Raw genomic sequence first — 21,361 nt, forward strand, 5'->3', positions numbered from 1 at the left:
CTACCCATGCATTTTTGGTGGGCCCAAAAAATTGATTTTTTTTTGTCTTTGAACAAATGGCCGCTCCCCTCTTTTGTGTCCCTCCAGGTCCTCCACCCCAGTTTTATTCTTATTTTTAATTCCAAATCGTAGAGTTGGAAGGGACCCCCAGGTCATCTAGTTTGTACAACGCCTTGCAATGCAGGAATCATTTTGCCCAACGTGGGGCTCGAACCCATCCTGAGATGAAGAATCTCTTGCTCTGTGAACTGAGCTTACTTGCACTCTGGCTGGGTGACACACGCACATTTACAGCACATGGTTCCCCCCCCCCAAAAAAAAGAATCCTGGGAACTGTAGTTTGTTAAGAGTGCTGGGAGCTGCAGCTCTGCAAGGGGCTGAACTGCAGTTCCCAGAAGTCTTGGGGGGTCATAAATGTGCTTTAAGCTTGCAGCACTGTGCATAAGCATCCCGCCCATCCAAGCCTTCTTTCTTTCTCTCCAGCTCATAACTCCAAGGCTGCAGCGGGTTCGATCCAGCTGCATAGTCCTATATTGTAGAGGGTTGGACTGGATGACCCGGAGGACCCCTTCCAACTCTATGCTTATATTCTAATCTTCAGCAGCAGAGGAAGGAAGCCAGCTGGCTTCTTGTGCCTTCACGCTGCCTCCCTCCAGGTTCTTTTCTTCCAGCGGGCCGGCTGGGGGCAGCAAAGAGACAAGAGAGAGAGAGAGCGCTGTTCCATATACAGTACTGTAAATGTATTCACACACAGCAGCGCTAGCTTGGAAAAGGAGGGGAGGCGCCAAGAAGAAAGGAGGAGGAGGAGGAGAGGAGGAGGAGGAAAGCCCAGAGAAGCTGCTCTCGCCTCCTCCATCTCCTCCTCCTTTTTCCTCCTCTTCCCTCCCTCTTTCCAGCTCCTCCTCCTCCTCCAGCCCTTGTGTGGGACTCCATTTTCCCAGCCCCAAAGTCTCCAAGGGAAGGGGGCCGTGGGAGCGCGCAGCCAAGATGGAATAGTAGAGATCTATAGATCTGCATATAGCTATCTATAGATCTATATATCTATACAAAACCCAGCCGTGCCTCGGCGACGTCGCCCGGGCGCCTCCGGATTTGGGCAGCGTTAGGATCGGCGTCTTTGTGTGTGCGCTCGCTCGCGCTCGGCTGGACAGTTTTCGCCTTGGTGGCTTCTTGCGCCCCCGCGGAATGGATGACCAAGGGAGGCTGATCCAAGCTCGGGGGGCCGTGGGGCTCCCGCCGGGCCATCCCGCCGGGCCGGGGGTCCCCAGCATGACCCCCCACTCCCTCCACGAGCCCCCCTCGGATAACGGCGAGCCGCGCAAGCAAGACATCGGCGACATCCTGCAACAGATCATGACCATCACCGACCAAAGCTTGGACGAGGCGCAGGCAAAGTTGGTTACCCTCTCGCCATTCCGGGGCGGACGGGCTGGTGGGGAGAGGGGGTGCTGGAAAGTTGCCTTGGAGGGTTTCTCCCTTTGTGTGTGGCGGGGAATAGTTTGGGATGCAAGCTGTGGGACCGAGACCTGGGGGCCGCGGGGTGGCCCGCGCTTTTCAGCGGAGTTTGGTGGTGCCGGATCTCGGGGGCGCATGTTGTGCGCCGAAGTGGAGCCTTGGAAGTTCAAGGTTTCGGCTGGAGGTGCTCCAGTTTTATTGGGGTATTCTCCCAAATCCGGATTTGGGAGTTGGGAAACTGGATTGTGCAGGAACTGAACGTGGGGGGGGGGGACTTGATGGGGAAGAAAGATGAGGTTGTGGGTTAAGAATGGATTCTCTTGTTGGGGGGAACTTTGAGTGGAGCCTCTTCAGAAAGGCCTGGAAGTCTGGAGCAAGTTGGCTCTTGTTTTTGTTGGGTGGAGAAGTTGGGAAGGAGAGGTTCGGGTTTCTGGGGCCTGGATTACAGAGAGGGTTGCTGGGGCCTGTTCCGTTTGGGACTTGGGCCATTTTAGGGTAACTGAACTTGCTCTCTGGGGTTTGTAGCATGTTGTGGGGGTGTACATATCCACAGGATGGTGTTGCTGGTGATCTGGTTTGGGAGGGGTGGTTGGTGTGGAAACCCAGCGTAAGTAATAGGGAGATCTGAAATTTGGTTGAAGAGAGAGATTCTGGTGCTCACATTATTCCTGTGGCTCATACCTTCTGCTTAAACCACTAGACCTTGCTTCCCTTCCAGTTGTTTTAGTAGCCTGGCTGCCTGTTCACTTAGCCAAGTCACCAGATTTTCACATTTGGTTCAGGGGTATCCCAAACCCCTGAGGTTGAAGTTTTAGAGGGTCTCTGTTGTGTAGTTAAATATATTAACAATTAAATTTTTGATTATATTTGGTGATAAGTGCTGGTCTGGAGGGAGCAAAGAATTACCTACTTGCAGATAAAACTCTTTGAAGGGTCTCATGCTGAAGTTACGACTTTTGTCTAACTTTGAATAATAAGTTTGTGTGGCTGCTGTATTTATTTATTTAAAAAAGACTTTATATTGTGGGCCAGTTTTTAGATTAGAGGCAATATTATTGATAGGATGGTTTCTGTTTGACAGAAAGTTTGCCAGAAGTTTGGTTTCAGATATGCATTTGTATGTGGAGTGGTTTGTATCAAAAGGTCTGGACATCCAAATTCCTGGGAGGTTTTTTGTCCCCCTGCTGGGAATTGGCAGCGTGTTAAGACTGGTGTGGTTAAGGGTTGTGAAGTGGCTGTTGGGAAGAGAGGTATTTTATACTGAGAAAGTTAAAATCCTCAAGGGTATCTTTTTATTTCCTATGATCCGTGTAGCTTTGTGGATTAAATCCAGTGTGAGGTGAATTGTAGATATCAAGGTCTGCGGAGAGGTTTTTTTGTTTGTGGAAGTTGTAGCATTATAAGAGAGAAAAGGGCTCTCAGGGCACTGTGTTGGTCTGAACTTGAAAGTTGTGTTTTGATGGGAGAATTGTGAGTTTGTGTGATGGTCTAAATACTGAGTTCTGTTTGGGGCAGGGGAACAAAATAATTTGAGGATTATTTCTCTGAATATGTGCTTGTGTGCTTTGATTGTCCGGAATATCCAGGTTTTATTCAATTTCTGAGTTTCAAAACCCGAGTCCAGTGTTTTGTGAACTGAGTTATTGTTTAGAAATGGAGAAAGCTAAATAACCAAAAGAATGTCAAAGGCTGCAATTATATATCAGAAGAAAGTGTTTGAAATTTGTTTTATACTGCATAAAATGGATTTTAAAAGATGAGAGATGGAGGAATCAAAGCAATGCAAAAATGGGTGAATGGGGATCATTCCTTAAGAGTCCCCCCCCTTTTCGTCTACCTTCCCTAACTTGACCAAACTTTGCCCATTTTACTGTACCTGAACACCCTTCCACATTCTTAGAAACAATTCAACAACAGAAGGAAATATATATATATTATTGTTTAGGCTGTTCAGGTGCTGGAATTATACTGGGAATTACTGGCGGAGAGGGGACTCCATTATATGTGCGAATAAACGAGGATTGATTGATTGATTCGCCAGGCTCAGGCCTGCGAGCTATTGTGGAAATGGATAGAGGCTTCCTTTTCTCTTTATGACAAATCCAAATCCAGGCTTTCCTCCCCTCAAAAACCACCGGCTTTATCTGTTCTCTCTCCCACTGTTTGAACTGCAGGAAACATGCCCTGAATTGTCACCGCATGAAGCCAGCTCTCTTCACCGTCCTCTGCGAAATCAAAGAAAAGACAGGTACTGTATTGTTTGGGCTCCGGGTTTGAGAGGGGCGGCTGTATGTTGTTGTTCAAATACATACACACACACACACACACATATTTGTCAACCTGTTACAGGAAAAAAAACCCACAACCCACTATATTGTAGAGCGAAGAAAAGGAGGGATTGGAATGGGGATTATGGGGAGTCTGTGGTAGAGAGGAAGAAGGCAGAAGAGCCGGTGTTTTCCCTCCAGAGGTTTTTGCCAGAGGCCTGTCGTCTCCCGCGCCATCTTGACGCGTCTGAAATTTCTTTTTCCGCCTGCCTGGTTTTCTTTGTAGCAACTTTGCCCCACCAGCTGCCTCCTCTCTCAGCCTCCACCAGCCGCTGTTTGACCATAGTGTATTTTTTGTGCAAGGATGGAAATGTCCCCCTATCTCTCTCCCCGCTCCCTGTGTTTGCTCGCACTGCCTCACTTGTAATGGGGGTCGCTTAGTCCATAAAAGGGTCTCTGGTAGCATCTGGATCTTTTGTCCACAGAAATAAATACCACCCTCCTGTCTTTGAAAGGTTCGTCCCTGCCTTTTCCTCCCATCCCTGTTGTGTTCCCCAGATTTCTCCTTTGCTTTTGGGGTGCTTCCTGACTGGCTTGCTTCTTAACTTTTAGGCTTCCCTGTGGTTTGTCCCTTTGCTTAGGGGGGGGGGCTGTTTGGGATATGCAAAGTGCCTTTAAGGCTGTGTTTCTGCATGAGAGAGGCAGGGGAGGAGAAAGTGGAGTTCCCTGCCAGCTCCTTGGAAGTTGTGCTGTGCCCAGATTAAAAAGTGAAAAGAACCCAGCAGCCCAAGCCTTAAAAGGATTAGGGAAAAGGAGAGAGCGAGAGCGTGATGGGTTTGTGTGTGTGTGGGGGGGGGATTGTCATTAAAGTTCATCCAGTGTAAGCTGCCGGGATTTGGGCCGAAGTAATAGCCAGCTGTCTTTAGGGCCTAGGTCGGTCGTCTGCACGTTTATTTAAACTGCTTAAATCCCACTCAAGTCAATAGGAGTTCAGAGGCCTTGCTGGGAGTGGGATTGCAGCCAGAAAAGCATTAAGCTGGATTCTGGAAACACTAATCTATGTTTTAGAGAATGAGTGTGAATACATTTTTTTTGTTTCGTTTTGTTCAAACATGAGCTCTAAATTGCTGATCTTCCAACTGGTGGGTTGGAGCTCTCAAAGCGCATCATGCACTCGGGGATAAGTTGTGTCACACCATTTTTGTTCCTTCTGTAAGCAGCTTGTGTTTTTTTAACAGTTGCGGGTTTTTTTAAAGAAGGTAAAAGTCATAGATGGGAGAGAGACATGCAGGAAAATATTTACAGCGATTCCCATTTCTTTACATTTCGGGATCAAAGATAGGTCCGAAAGTTTAAAAAAACGATGGGTGAAAGCTGTGGGACTGAAGGTTTTGGTGTGTGTTAATAAATGTCTTCTTGCTCGGTTTCGTGCTCTCTAGCAGGCCCCACACACCCATGTCATGTGACCCACAGTTAGGTTGCTGAGAAAATAATTTGGCCCTCGGTTGGAAAAAGTTTTCCTGCCTTTGAAGTGGTCCCTAGTTTAGGCAAGCAGTCACAGCGGAGTCATGTGCAAGTTTGCTCAGACATCCTCTCCACAAAATTCAGTGGGGCTTGTGCAGACAATTGGAGCCTGTGCATGCTTCCTTGGGAGGGAGCCCCACCGAGTGCATTGGCATTTGATTCTGAATAAACGTGCAGAAGGTTTCGTCTTTTGGTTTGCTTCCTTCCCTGCAGCATTCTCCCGACTGCTGGTCAGCTTCTGGTATCGCTGGGCTGCATCTCCCCATTTCCCCTGACCTTTGGCCTTGCTCACTGGGGCTGATGGGCGTTGGAGTCCATTCATGTTTGAAGTGTGTCGTAAGTGGGGGAAAGCACCTTGTGGTTTCCATCTGAGATGGATGTTTTGCTTCTGCAAAAGCAGAGGTGCTGGGTGGAAGCTTGCAATTTAAGAGGCTGCTTATGAAACATGAACGCTGCGATCTGTTGTAAGAAGGGAAAAGGCACCGTTCGTGTTTATAAACTGATGCATGGCGTCGAGAAAATGGATAAGGAGAAGTTTACCTTCTCCTGCTCTCCTACTGCCAGAGGGTCAATTTCAATTTTCTATGTTCTTCTGAAGGTGATTGACAGAAGATTTGGGGCAGATCCGTGCCATACCTTTAAAATAGGCCCAGCGCACATTCAAAGCACATGACTCCGCCTGCCTCACAGAATCCTGGGAATTGCAACTTCCTCTTGTACAGCTCCCAGCACCCTTGACAATACACAGTCCACAGGATTCTTTGGGGGCAATTTGTGTGCTCTGAATGTGTGTTGGGTGTACTTTATGGTGTGGATCTGCCCTCAGGAACAAAGGGGAAGTACAGGGCATGTAGCTAAACTATGGGATTCTCTGCCATAAAACACCACTGGCCTAGACGGCTTTAAATTAAAAGAAATCATAAGAACATAAGGCACTGGTGCCGGCCCAAATACATTTTGGCACCTTAGGCGTCCCCTTCCTATCAGGGAACAAGGGGGCAATAAAGATCCACATCGGGAGCAAGAGTAGGAGGAGAGCAGCAGCGCCTCCTGTTGGCCAGGAGGCCACTGTAGAGGCTGCATTGGGGGCTGCCTCCCAGTGCGTCAGTCTCTGCGAGATGCTTCTCTTGGAAGCTGGATCTGCTGTCCTGTCAATCTTGCCGCCTGAGGCAGTCTTCCTCACCTTGTCTTATAAGTGGGCCAGCGCTTAGAGCAGGCATCCCCAACCTGCGGCCCTCCAGATGTTTCGGCCTACAGCTCCCAGGATCCCTAGCTTACAGGACCAGTGGTCAGGGATGATGGGAATTGTAGTCCAAAACATCTGGAGGGCCGAAGGTTGGGGATGCCTGGCTTAGAAGATACCCTGTTGGATTAGCCCAAGAGCCTGTCTGGTCCAGCCTTCTGTTCTCACAGCAGCCAAACAGATACCGCGATGGAAAGCCCACCAGAAGGACCTGATTGCAACAGAACTGCCTTCCGCACCTGTGGTTTGCATCAACTGGTATTCAGAGGCATATGATCCCGAGGAGGATAAATGTATCCATGGCAACAAGAAATAATGGTTATATCCTACCTCCAGTTTTCAGATGCGTTATGCCTCTGAAATACCAGTTGCTAGGAATATAACAGTGAGAGAGGGCTACTGCCCCAGCTGTGTGCTTTGCTGAGGCAACTGGTTGGCCAGAAGAACCACCTGCACTCATACCAACCTTCCTGTACCTTAAGATCTGTTCCAGGGGCCTTGCTCAGGTGCCTGACAGCTAAGGTGATCTGTCTGGTGAGGACATGGAGCAGGGCCTTCTCGGCGATGGCCCCACACTTAAGGAATTCAGTTGCCTGGAAGGACAGGTTGGCTCCATCCCTTGACATCTTTAAGTGGTCCTTGAGAACCTGCAAACTGGTTCAGGTCAGGTGGCGGGCTTCAAAATTAATAAGACAAAGACTAAAATGATTTTGAAAAATATAAGAAGAGAGAAGAGTGAAGAGATAGAAAAACAAATAGGAAAACTGTGTGCTAAAAAATAAAATATCTAGGAATCTGGTTAACGTCAAAAAATTTAAATTTGTTTCAAGATAATTATGATTCGGCCTGGAAAGATATTAAGAAAGATTTAGATAATTGGAAAAATCTGAAGCTATCCTTCTGGGGCAGAATCGCGGTCATCAACATGAATATCCTACCAAGATTACTATTTCTCTTTCAGAATATTCCTATAGTAAAAGGAGTTTCCCAATTTAAAGATTGGCAAAGAGTACTATCAAAGTTTGTATGGTTAGGGAAAAAACCCAGGATCAAGCTAAAAATCTTGTTGTTGTTGTTGTTGTTTAGTCGTTTAGTCGTGTCCGACTCTTCGTGACCCCATGGACCATAGCACGCCAGGCACTCCTGTCTTGCACTGCCGCTAAAAATCTTAGTTGATAAAAAAGAGAGAGGAGGATTCGCCCTGCCTGACTTGAAACTTTATTATGAGGCAGCATGCCTTGTATGGTTAAGGGACTGGATTTTGTTGGAGAATTCAGATCTACTGGACCTTGAAGGCTACACAAACCGTTTTGGGTGGCATGCATACCTCTGTCATAACAAGGCGAAAGCCCACAAGGGCTTTACCAACCATATATTTAGACGCTCAATACTTGAAGTATGGGATCGTAACAAGGCCCTACTGGAAAAGAAAATGCCCCTGTGGGTGTCCCCTCTAAATGTATTATCTATCCGGAAGATCAATATGGATAAGAAAGGCCTCACTTATGAAGACATCATTACCAGAACAAATGAAGGTCATAAATTAAAAACGTATGATCAAATCAAGGATAAATTAGCAGGATGGCTGCAATATTACCAAATAAATGATCTATTTAATAAGGACAAAAAAGAATTTGGTTTTGAAGATAAGAAATCTAGATTCCAAATCGAGCTATTAGGTAACAACTACAAACTGCTATCTAAAATGTACAATCTACTTTTGGTTACAGGTAGGTAGCCGTGTTGGTCTGGATCGAAGTAAAATAAAAAAAATTCCTTCAGTAGCACCTTAAAGACCAACTAAGTTTTTATTTTGGTATGAGCTTTCGTTGGTATCTGAAGAAGTGTGCATGCACACGAAAGCTCATACCAAAATAAAAACTTAGTTGGTCTTTAAGGTGCTACTGAAGGAATTTTTTTTAATCTACTTTTGGACTGGCATACTATGTCAAGGACTCTATGATCAAATGGGCCAGAGATTTCGGGCACAACATCCCATCCGATATGTGGTCAAAACTGTGGAAACAAAATATAAATTTTACAGCCTGTACTGTACTAAAGGAGAATGTAATGAAACTTGTTTATCGCTGGTATTTAACGCCAGCAAAACTATCTAAGATGTACAGGAATCAGAACAAATGGTGCTGGAAATGCAGAACATCGGTGGGGGAATTTTTTCACATGTGGTGGGGGTGCGATAGGATAAAACAATTTTGGGATCTGGTTTATAATGAACTTTAAAAAATCTTGAAACTTACCTTTCCGAAGAAGCCTGAGGCCTTTCTGCTGGGTTTAGTCGATAAGGAAATCCCAAAATCAGATATAAGATTTTTTTATGTACGCCACGGTGGCTGCCAGGATTCTTATTGCCCAGAAATGGAAAACAAATGATATACCATCTATAGTTGAGTGGCAATCGAAGGTTCTAGAATTTATGGAATTAGCCAAATTAACACACAGAGTACGTGATTCGGACGATGCGAAGTTCCAAGCTGAATGGAGTAAATTTATAGAATATGCTAAAGGAAATTATTTGGGCATGAGAGCGTTAGGGGTAGTAACATAACCTCTATAGTGTGATGAGTTGGTTGTAAATAGAAAATACGAAGTAGGATTGATAGAAGTTACCACTTATGGGTTGGAAGGAAGTCATATAGGTTGAATTATTTGTAATATGAATGATTGTTAAAATCTTATGAAAAAATGAATAAAAATTTATCTTCAAAAAAAAAAGAGAACCTGCAAACTGGACTGCAGAGATAGCGCTCTAAATTGCAGATGGTATGCTTATGCTTATTTTTTGCCCGCGATGTGAGTTTCCCGTGCAAATTTGAATTGGGAAAATGTTCCTATGAAATTGGGGTAATGTGCACTGGAATTTTTTCAGGATGCGCTGGGAATTATTTTCTGATGTGCTAGGGTGAACGAATTGGGAAAACCTGGAAGCTGCCGGGTTATATTTATTTGAAGTTTGTGTCCGTTCGTTGTTACTTTAGAAATGGGAAAAATAAAGCGCTGCTTGATGGGATTTCGTTCTAGAATATTATGAAATAAGTTTGGTTTGCTATATGTTTTGAAACTATTCTCCTTGGTGGTTTTTGTTATTATGCACAGCTTTGTGAAGAATATCTTCTTAAAGTGGCTTTAAATTGGGGTAGGATCTGGATGCTAAAATAGGTGGGCCTTTGGACTGATCCACCAGGACTCTTTTGATACCAATTAGATCTACAGTATATCTGTCTTGCATAAGGGGAGGCCCTGCATTGAGGAAGCCAAAATTTCCAGCTGCATTAATGGAGGACAATAGCGAGACCTATATAGAAAAAGCCTGTTGTGGGTCTTTTTGGGTTAAACAATTATAAACCAATTTAAGAATTTTCTTCCTACGTAAGGCAATGTAGCTAGGCAGCTCAGGCATTCTCGTAGTAAATCAGGGCCTCTCAAACTTTCTGGGGACAGTGGCTTGTGGGCACATTTGTATTTTTTGAGCAAGGGCCATGGATGCAACCCCCTCTGATCCCTTTTCTTGCGAACTGGAGAGACAGAAAAAGAGAGGGTGTGAATGCTTTCCCATGGGAGCCAGTAGAAGTAATCTGAGCCTTGCAAAGCACCTAAAGGTGAAAGAGGAAGTGGGGGAGAGTGTTGCTTTTTCAACTTCCTCCTTCAGCTCTATGTACTTTTCCCAGGAGAAAAGAGGGCAATAGGTGTACCTATACAGGTGCTCAGAAGCTTTGTCGATTCCAGAAGAAGACCTTAAGGGTCCCACATTGGCAACCTCTGGTGTAAATGTTGGGCCGCTGAGGCCCTGCGTGCAAACCTGTTAGTGAATTCACGAGACAGGGCCTTTTTCGGTGGTGGCCCCCAGAGTGGATTTGATTTACCGGTAAATCAAATAGATTTAAATAATGATTTAAATCACTAGTCAGTAAGACTTGATTTAAATAATTTTTTTAACAGAAAGACTCATTCTTGCTGGTAACATCTTAATATTTACAACCAGAGGAAGGTTGCATTTTGGAATAATAAATTTTCAGAGTAGATTTTTTTACAGTTTTATTAAAAAATACAGATTTGGTTATACTATTAGAAATACGTAGACAGATACCGGTAATTATGAAAATATTGTGAGGTTTAATAAGTTAACTGTTTCTATTTGGACAACTTTTCTGTATTTTATTGGAAGGAGAAAAATAATCATTTCTGTAATAACAATTTAAACAATTTATTTAACTAAAACAATGACATTATAGCATATGTATCCATGTTTGTTAACCGATGTGGTTAAATAATTTTTTTTAAAAAATACAGAGTTTTAGCACACATGCAAAACTTAAAACAAATCCTTATTTCCTGATGAACAGCGTTTGGACTATAATGTAACTTAAAGAGAAAACTATCTATAGAATGATTTTTTCCTCCAAAAGCATTTTATATTAAAAATCCAATTTAAATTAAAAAATTGATTTAAATAAAAAAATCTATTTAAAATTTAAAAATCCAATTTTTTAAATAAAACAAATCATTTGTTTTTATGCACCCTGGTGGCCCCTCATCTATTGGACTCCTTCCCTGGGAGATGACACAGTTGGGCCTTGGAGACATTCCCATTTCAATCTGCCTTTGTTTAGGTAGCTGGGATGGTTTAAAATTGCTTGTGTTTGCAAGCTTGGATAGCTGTAGGTACGGTATGCATGACTGTATATGATGGATACAAGCAGCCTAGCATTATAATAGGTACTCTTTTTGTCTTTATGCTGTTCTGCTAACCTTTTGGCTTTTGGAAAAATCCTTATTTGTATGTGGTTTTAAAGGTCAGGTTGGTAATGCTGTCGTAATTGCAAGCTGCTTTGAACGGACTTTGGTCCTGAAAATCAGCAAAAATAATAATCCGTATTTTAAAATTTTGAAATGGATTTTCTGCATCCCATCTCAATCTGGACCATAACTGTACTTGGGGATCAAGACTGCTCTGGTAGTTGCAGCCTGGTGTGAGGTTTCACCTCTTCCAGCTAGTTGCACCTCTTTCTGGATAACAAGGGGCATTGCTGCTGTGGTGGAAGTTTCTTGGCTTGATTACCGTAATCAGTTGGACGGGGGGCTGGCCTTGAAGACAGTCTGGAAACTGATGCTGGTCTTGAATGCATTGCATTGGCTGTTGGAATCATAGAGTTATGGAGTGCAAAGGGACCCCAAGGGAGGAATGAACGATACCAGTTTATCAGGGTGATTCGTAGAATTGTAGAGTTAGAAGGGACACCAGTGGTCATCTAGTCCAACCCCCTGCAATGCAGGAATAGATGCCCTGGCATATTTGACTGAGCACCTTCTCCCATATGACACCCCCCCCCTCCAAAGAGAGATATTGAAACCAAATAGAGATGTCCTGTTGAGAATCTCACCAAAATCAGGGCTATCCTTTGCCTGGAGCAGTGTTTTCTTGATAGAATCACAGAATTTGATTTGGGAGGGACCACGAGGGTCATCTAGTCCAACCGCCCCCCGCCCCCCCCCGCCCCAGCAATTGAGGAATCTTCATTCCTGCTTAGTGGAATCCTTGCTCTTCATGTGAAACCTCTTGTCTTCATATCTTTTTGGCCCCTTTAGGATGAGATGCCGAGCATGAGATAGTATTCTTCTTGACTTCACAAAGTAGGATTAATTACAGGGTCATTTTCTGGTTGTTTTACAACTCAAATGAAGTGGCTGGTGTTGTTGCGGTTTAAACGTTTTTGCTGCAATAACGCTAATTGTACAAAGGGTGTGTATGCATGCCAAGTCTTGCCATTTTGAAATTATTCTCCCCTCCCACTGGCTGCCTCACGCATTTGCACGGGTGTTTTATTTAATTTTTGAACCTTTGCCCTGCCGTACCTGGAACCTTCGGGGAGGCTTAGAGCTGCGCCCCTCCCTGACTGCCAGAGGCAAATCTTCATTCCCTCAAGATCCAGAGCAAGGTATGTTCTCTGTGCTTAAAAAAACAAATCCTCGCAAGAAAGCTTAATTCCATACCAAAAAAAAAAAGGCTGAGTTGATGCAGATGTTCATCATTTGCTCATTTTGCATAATTAATCCTGCTTTGGTTTGGCAAGGAGAAGGGGGAAGTTATGCAATGCCCTGGCGTTCTGACAATTGCTTGAAAGGCTAATTGGCCACACCTGTCTCTAGTTTCTAAAGCTTCTGGCTCACATTGCTCATATTATTTAAGTTAACCTTGCAGTTAAGCACTAGCCTGGTAACCACAGACACATGTATGGAAGCAAGTGTGTAGACTGGCAGAGGAGAGACAGAATTATCCGTTCTTTTCCTGTCCCCAGCACAGAAACCGGAGTGAGCGGCTGGAGCAGGGGTGAAGATTTTTGGCTCCAGGGACGGCCTGCTTGTCAATCATGTGACATCATAATGACATCACGCTGGGCACTTGTAAACCACAGTGCAAGGGGCGTTGCCAGCCCTGTGCTTGGTACTGCAGGAAAGAGGCCTGCAAGTCGATTCTGCAAAACAACAACAACCTGGAGCTGCTTGCTTTGGCTGTGTGGGCCTGTGCTTAGCAAACAACAGACATGCACAGCCAAACTGAGCAGGATTTAATCCCTGCTCGCCAGGTGATTTGGCTGTGAGCGCCTGTTCGCTGCCTCTGCGACTCAAAATTGGACTTGCACCTCCCACCCAGCAGCTGATGTCATGAGTGATGTCAGCTGATTGACAGGTGGGTAGGGTTGGGAGACATGGCCCTAGCAGGCCAAAACGGTGGGCCAAAAGCTTCCCATCCCTGTTTCGGAAGAAAAAAGCTCCCAGCTGCACAATGAGCATGTAAACTCAGCGGGTTGTTGCAAGTGGGAAGGAGCTCTCTGGCCTCCATCTGCAGGTCCTCAGTAGGCTAGTAAACCTTTTTATAGGCTAGTAACTTTTAGGGCCTTATGTCCCAGGCTGCTTTGTGTGCGTCTTCATAACCATGAGGTCCAGAAACTTGTTTTTGCTGGCTGCCTTTTTGAGCGCAGTTGTGCAGTCCTGGGAAAGAGGGAGAATGTCATCAGGCCTTCTCCTCTTGCTCTGAGACAAGCCGCAGCCGCAGTCCAGCTTTGGGTGTGGGCAGGCAAGGTGAGCGACAGATGTGGTCACAGACGGACTGCAAATGAAGAAGAGAGTTCAAGGCAGGCGGAAGGTCAAATTCCAAGGCGGCAATAAAGGCTTGGAGTGTCCAGAAGCAGATGTGAGGTCAAAGGGGAGGTAGAGGGATTTACTGGGCCTGGTGCATCCTGGCTGGCATAGAGAGGCGACGGGCACTACTCAAGCTGGGAAGGTCACTGGAGACTCTTTGCAGGCCAGGTCCGCATCCACAAAGGACACCCTTTTCCTTAAGGCCTGGTCTCCTAGGGAGCAGGGGTGCAGGAAGGTAAGGCACTGAAACCTGTCTGTTGGTGGCGTTGGTTTGAGAGCAGCTGCATCTACCTCCGGGGCAAGCAGGTTTCTGCTCCAAACTGGGTGCATCAACACAAGCACTTAGCCCACCTGGGAAGTGTAGAGAAGTTTTGTACAGAAGAGCAATAAACAAACTACAAGAAAGAAGATTCCACCTAAACATTAGGAAGAACTTCCTGACAGTAAGAGCTGTTCGACAGTGGAATTTGCTGCCAAGAAGTGTGGTGGAGTCTCCTTCTTTGGAGGTCTTTAAGCAGAGGCTTGACAGCCATATGTCAAGAATGCTTTGATGGTGTTTCCTGCTTGGCAGGGGGTTGGCTCTATGATTCTATGATTCTACTAGTTTTGTATAGGAGTGCAGCTTTTCCTTCTGAGTCAGGGAAACCCATCCCTTCCTGTCCACATCAGAAGCTGGCTGTGCCCTGTGCTGATTGGCTGGCCCCTACAATGTCACTTCTTCACCTCCACATCACCTGTCCTGGCCAGTTTTAAAGCTATTTCTAAAAAGCAGGTTGTGCATGTCTATGTGTCATGCGATGTTTATTTTATCTCATGAACCGCCCTGAGATATTTGGATGAAGGGCGGTATATAAATTTAACAAATAATCATTTCTTATCAAAAAAAACATTAAAAAGTGATTCCATACCGATGCACGTCAGATGTGGCGAGCCTCGGGGCTCCCGGATGTTTACTGAACTACAACTCCCATCTTCCCTCATCCTTGGCTTTCCTTCTTGCGGCGGATGGGAGTTGTAGTTTGGAAACATCAAGAGGACCAAAGGCTCCCTGCTGGTATATTTACTGCTCTTCTGTACAGAACTTCTTTTTAAAATTTAAGAAAAGCATGTGGTTTGCCCACCTAACTGCTTCATTCTGAGTCTAACTGCTTCCTTCTGAGTCAGACCACCGACTCCCCCAGGTCAGTATTGTCTACACTGACTGGCAGCAGCTGTCCAGGATTTCAGGCAGGGGGCATTTCCCCATCCCCTGTTAACCTGGAGATGCCAAGGAATTGAACCTGGGCCTTCAGCACTGGGCGCAGATGCTTCTCCGCTGAGCTGCAGCCCTTCCCCAAAAGACATAAATTAGATGAACATAAATTAGCTGCATTTCCCAGGGCTGGAAAGAGCATCTGTTGCTTTCATTGTTCAGGTGGGAGGCAAGGCCAGGCTTCCTCCACAGGAGGCAAAATGTGCCACGGCTCCTTTATTTTTAGAGATCCATATGCTTGCCTGCATCTGGAGGAGCCGCAGTGGCTTTCCTCACAGTATATACATGGGAATATGTTGTTGCTCTCTTGTTGGGGTCTGGGGCGTCTTCACGCAAGCTGAGCTGGGCCCCTTGATAGTAAAAGAGACTTAAAAACGGGGCTGCCACCTGAATCTCCCATGATGCCATCCTCACCCCAGAGTTAACATTATATTAAAAATAGAAGTGTTCGTTTGTTTTTGTTTTTAAAGTTTTTATTGGGATTTATAAAGAAAAATACAAGTATTATTGTCAGTGGAAGCTTCTCAGGCCCAGCAGCACAGGCCTCAGGCTTTGTTTTGGCTCAGATAGGACAGGCCAGCTGCCCAAGGGTGAGAGGTCCCCAGAAGTGGCTTTATATATTTATTTGTTTCGATCAAATGTGGGGAAGCTTCAGCCTTCCAGGTGTTGCTGAACTACGACTCCCATCATCCCTTGTTCTGGACCATGCTTGCTGGGGGCTCATGAGAGGTAACCTCGGGAGAGCCAAAGGTTCCTCACACCTGGTCTGGGCTTCTCCTTGGAGTGGAACCTTTTTGAACCTAGAAATCATAGAATCGTAGGAAGGGACCCCTGAGGGTCATCTAGCCCGGGGGAAAGAAAATAGTACTGAGCTAACATGTACGTTACGACAGTCACAGCCCAAAAGCGATTTCGAAACAAGGTAATATAGCTTAGTTGGTAGAGCACGAGAATCTTATTCTCAGGATCGTGGGTTCGAGTCCTACGTTGGGCAAGAGATTCCTGCATTGTAGGGGGTTGGACTAGATCAGGCATAGGCAACCTTTGCTCTCCAGATGTTTTGGAACTACAACTCCCATGATCCCTAGCTAACAGGGCCCAGTGGTCAGGGATCATGGGAGTTGTAGTTCCAAAACATCTGGAGAGCAAGTATTATTGTCAGTGGAAGCTTCTCAGGCCCAGCAGCACAGGCCTCAGGCTTTGTTTTGGCTCAGATAGGACAGGCCAGCTGCCCAAGGGTGAGAGGTCCCCAGAAGTGGCTTTATATATTTATTTGTTTCGATCAAATGTGGGGAAGCTTCAGCCTTCCAGGTGTTGCTGAACTACGACTCCCATCATCCCTTGTCCTGGACCATGCTTGCTGGGGGCTCATGAGAGGTAACCTCGGGAGAGCCAAAGGTTCCTCACACCTGGTCTGGGCTTCTCCTTGGAGTGGAACCTTTTTGAACCTAGAAATCATAGAATCGTAGGAAGGGACCCCTGAGGGTCATCTAGCCCGGGGGAAAGAAAATAGTACTGAGCTAACATGTACGTTACGACAGTCACGGCCCAAAAGCGATTTCGAAACAAGGTAATATAGCTTAGTTGGTAGAGCACAAGAATCTTATTCTCAGGATCGTGGTTTCGAGTCCTACGTTGGGCAAGAGATTCCTGCATTGTAGGGGGTTGGACTAGATCAGGCATAGGCAACCTTGGCTCTCCAGATGTTTTGGAACTACAACTCCCATGATCCCTAGCTAACAGGGCCCAGTGGTCAGGGATCATGGGAGTTGTAGTTCCAAAACATCTGGAGAGCCAAGCTTGCCTATGCCTGGACTAGATGACCAGCTCTACAATTCTGTGATTCCAATATACTGTATGTATATTTCGCCCTGCAGACCAGAGAAGAGTGTATTTCTGAGAGGGGGAATGGGATGGTGGAAGGCAGGAGCCAGAGACCCCTTTTGTTTTATGGAGGACACTCTTTGTTTTAAAAGGTTCAATCTTGAATATGTTCAAGAGTGGCACTTTGGGTCTTGCTAAATTTCACTTGTTCCCATCTTTATCTTTAGCCTGTGAAACCTGGCAGTTAAATTGGTGCCCTTGGCAGCTGCGGTTGTGAAATGGCGCCCTTGAGGAGATCTGGCAGCTGCAAAGGCTGCAAGTTGCAATAAAACAAAATAAATGCAAATTGGGCCTGTTTAAATCAACGCACCTCTTTTGATTTAACATAAAACAGGTCCTATAGGCCTGTAATTGGGAGAGTGTGGTCATGTGTGAATAATTTGGGTGTCCGACATGAGAGGCCAGGCAGAAATAGGCAGGGCGGGGTGGGGTAGGACTTAGTGCAGTTTAACATTTAGGTATTTAGTTATTATTCCATTTCTGTCCCCCCCTTTTCTCCCAAGGAGCTAAAGGTGGTTCCCCCTCTGCCCCACTCCTTTTTTGTCCACACAACAGTCCTGTGAGGGAGGCTAGGTTGTAACAGGTAGAGCATGACACTCTTAATCTCAGGGTTGTGGGTTCGAGCCCCACATTGGACAAAAGATTCCTGCATTGCAGGGGGTTGGACTTAGCTGACCCGTATGGTCCCTTCAAACTCTATGATTCTGTGAACCTGAAAAGGGGGAACTGCAGGCAAATGCTGTGGGGAAACAAGAAGCAAAAAGGGTTTTTTTGGGGGGGGGAGGGGAGTTGAGATGGCCACCTGACCTCTGCTTAAAAACCTCCAAGGGAGCAGAATTGATTTATTACAAGGAGACGTTGTGAAAAGGCTTGGCTGGAGTGGCAAAGAGCTTAGGCTAGGGACTTTCCTGAAGAAATTTAGTGCTTGGTCATTAACTCCCAGTTCAGATGGGCCTTTGGGGCAACATAAACTGCGGCCTGTGAAGACAGGAATGAGTATTGGTGTGGAGAGAGCTCATTCCTCTCTTCCTCCTGTCGCACTTGGCACAAAGATCCTGGCTTGTTTTTAAACCGGAGTTCCCTGGTTCAGGTGGAGGGGAGGAGTGTTCAGCCCCGAGACCCTTCAGCTCCATAAACCATGGTTTGTGAAGCCTCTAACAGTAATCTGAACTGTATAAACAAACCTCTGTCATCCCCCAGCCCTCCCTCCACATACAAAAAGAATATCAAAGCAGTTGACATAGTTTTACTGTTCCCGTATTGCAGAGGGTTGGACTAGATGACTCTTGGGATCCCTTCCGACTCCGCAATTGTATAATACGTAAATCACAGCAGTTTGACTTCACCCTCAGTGGCGCAGTCCATTGTATCTTGAGACTGATGGTTGCCAACAAAATTTGTAGGGTCTGTAGAAAGCAATACTGAGATAATCCATGTGAGGCACTTCAAACCAGCTCTTACGAAAAACCTGAACCTGGATTTTATTAAGATACAGGGACCCAAAATAACGTGCTTTTAGGTAAAACATGTTGGCCGGAGCTGGTGGGAGTTGTAGTTTGAAGCGCCAGGTTGGGGAAGCCTCCGGCAGAGGTAGATTCACACTGATAGTTATCGCTCAGCCTCCACTGGGCGTTCCTGCCCCTCCTCAGCTGTTAACACTCAGCCATAGTTTGGTGTTGAATTACTGCTGGAAGTCCAGCGGTCGTTTGCAGCTACCTCCCCAAGGATGCTTGAAAAACACAGTCGGGATGGGTCTGGATTTTATCTTCGCAGCCAGAGAGAGGTGGCTATTTATAGAGCATCTTCTTAAAAAGGGAGCAGCAGGGGAAATACCTTTTATTAGGACCAAGTGGGAACATCGCAGAGACCTAAAGTAATGTCCCTGCATGCATTCTTAACTGGTGTACGGGATTATGGGATAGCTGATCCTCTCTTCACCTTGGGGGGACTGTGAACTGGAGGTTTTGGTGTAAGCCCCATCCATGTGTTCTAACACCTCATGCAATGGGTGGAAAGAGGGAGAGCAGGCTAGGAGCAAAAGGTGCTGCCTTAGATCATTGGTTTACACGCTGTGGCCCACGAGTTTCATTCAGGAGGTCCACAGCGTGTCTGTGAAGGATGATGGGCTCTTCTGCTGCTTCGTCATTCTTGGAATCCAGAAATCTTCTGGAAAGGTGCACAGGATGGCCCGGAAGTGACATGGGGAAAGTGACACTGAGATCATCTTCTGAGGCCCTCCTTCCTGTGCCGCCTCCTTGAGAAGGTCCGGAGAGTGGCAGCACAAGAACGGGGCCTTCTCTGCAGTGGCTCCCTGTCTGTGGAATGCTCTTTCCATGGAAGTTCACCTGGCAACTTCATCACACACCCTTAGGCACCATGCAAAAATGTTCCTTTTTAACCAGGCCTTTGGTTGATCTGATTTACATCCTATGCCCTTTTAAAATGTGGTGGGTGTTTTTTTTTTTTGGAGGGGGGGACTATTGGGTTGTTTTTTTATTTTTATTAGGTATTTTGTGGTTTTATATCTTGATTTTATTCTGTGAACTGCCCTGAGACCCCCAGGTACAGGGCAGTATATAAATTCAGTAAATAAAAACAATAAATAACAGGGGGAGGAAGCACTTGAGAAAAGTGGAGAAGATCGGAAGCCAAGTTAATGGGAGGCTGGAGATAAAAGTTTGAACCTTAACTCCGTTGAAAACCACGCAGTGCATTACAGCTACTTTAACAGTCAGAAAAATCATTTAGTGGTCCTCAGCAATTTCTAAGGGGAAATATTTGGGAATTGCAGGTCTACACTGAACGGCAGTGGTTCTCCAGGGTTGCAGGAAAGGGAGATGCTGGGGATCAAACCTGGGACCAGTGTTAGAAATTAGCCAGGCGTGTTTTGTGACGGGTGCGGATCCAGTTGCGACCACATGGAAATCTCTATGTGCCAGGCTGGTGACTGGGGGAAGCAAAATGTCACTTAGAGAAGGATGCGAAATATATTTTTCTTGAAGCTTGAATTTGTTTTATTCTGGGTTGTTTTGTTTGGTGTTTTAATGTAAACCGCTTTGAGATTTGTTCTTTAAAATATAAAGTGGTATAGAAATGAAAATAATAATAGCCCCTAGACATTCCATTGTGGCAATTGTAACCCACGTTTAAGGTGTCATTTGGCGATGAGAGTATCTGAGTTTCTTACACTGCCTAGGACAGGGCCGGCTCTAGGGGTAGGCTGGGTGGCGCAGGGCACCAGGGTGCCGGGCCGGCAGGGGGCGGCGCGCGACGGAGCTGCGTGGCAGCCCCGCTGCGCCCGCCCACCAGCCGCGGCAAGAAACGGGGTGGAGCGGGGGGCGCCGGAGCGATCTCCGCACCATGACGCCAGGGCGCCCGATGTGCTTGAGACGGCCCTGGTCTAGGATGTTCTGCACACAAGCCAAACGTTCTGCCCTTAAGCTATACTCCTTCCTGTACCTTCCCCACTTCCCATTGCCCTCTGCTAGTTGGAGTATTAACTTCTGAAGTGGATACCGTGTTTCTCCTAAAATAAGACACGTCTTATATTTATTTTTCCTCCAAAAAAACACACCACGGCTTATTTTCAGGGGATGTCTTATTTTTTTAATATTAAGTATGGTACAACAACTGGGCTGGTATCCTTACAGAGCTTTCACAGTCAGAGTTTTGCAACTGCGGCTCTTGCTGAGTCCTTGATCTTCTCAGCACGCGCCTCTGCCCTTGCCGGCTCCCGCGGGGCCGGGACTCGGCGTAGTGCGGGCCTCTGCCCTTGCCGGCTCCCGCGGGGCCGGACCTCGGCGCAGCGCGCGCCTCTGCCCTTGCCGGATACCGCTGGGTCGGGGTGCTGCGACTTTCGCCGGCTCCTGCTCGGTCTGAGCTCCACGTGGTGGTTCCGGCAAGGACAGGCATCTTCCTTTTACTCTTTGTCACAGAAGCACCATCAAGACCTGCTCCCACCACTACCCCAGTACGGCTTATTTTTGGGGTATGTCTCATATTTTGTTGCTTCAAGAAAATCGTGCCATGGCTTATTTTATAGGCACGTCTTATTTTGGGAGAAACACGGTAGTTCCCCCCCCCCCCCATTTTCTGCTTTTTCTGTTTCTCTGTTTGATTTAGACCCCTGACTGTCCAGGGTCCTACGGTAAATTGTGTAGGGGATCTAGATGAGTAGAGCAGTCTCCCCTGCTGCAGGTATTTTGCCTTCAGCTGGTGGAAAGTGACTAGGGGAGGGCAGAGTTAGTGCCCCACTCTCCCTTGGGGCAATCGTAATCTCCCAGACGATTAGAATGCCAGAATGGGCCTCAAGAGGCTCATAAATCTTCACTGCAAAAGGGGTGCCTGTTTGTCCTGTGTTGATAACACAGCTGTGATTATAGTGAGGTATAAAAATAGCAGCTGCAATAAACATGCACTGGGTGATAGTTTAACATCATTCAAATTCGCGGCAGATCCATTAAAATCCTTGCACTTAAATAACTCGGTGATGTAGCTGGATAGCCCCCTTACTTACTTACTTTATTTACTTATTTTTGCAATTCATCCCCAAATATGGGTGGGACTTTGAACCTTGTT

At 46.1% G+C, this 21,361-nt stretch overlaps 1 protein-coding gene across 3 annotated transcripts in view; it reads left to right on the forward strand.

Moving 5' to 3' along the window:
• The first annotated feature begins 872 nt into the window (after positions 1-872).
• Positions 873-21,361, forward strand: part of PBX2 (PBX homeobox 2) — a 38,416-nt gene continuing 17,927 nt past the window's right edge. For 2 of the 3 annotated variants that reach the window (XM_088663623.1, XM_088663622.1), the window contains exons 1-2: positions 952-1,394; positions 3,618-3,703. In XM_088663623.1, the coding sequence (XP_088519749.1) occupies positions 1,186-1,394; positions 3,618-3,703 (295 nt within the window). In that variant the 5' untranslated portion in view covers positions 952-1,185. Of the gene's footprint in view, positions 1,395-3,617; positions 3,704-21,361 lie in introns of all 3 variants that reach the window. The other variant, XM_035107081.3, reaches the window with a different exon arrangement.

The sequence above is a fragment of the Zootoca vivipara genome, chromosome 2 (assembly GCF_965207765.1).
Source record: "Zootoca vivipara chromosome 2, rZooViv2.hap1.1, whole genome shotgun sequence".
NCBI lineage: Eukaryota > Metazoa > Chordata > Lepidosauria > Squamata > Lacertidae > Zootoca > Zootoca vivipara.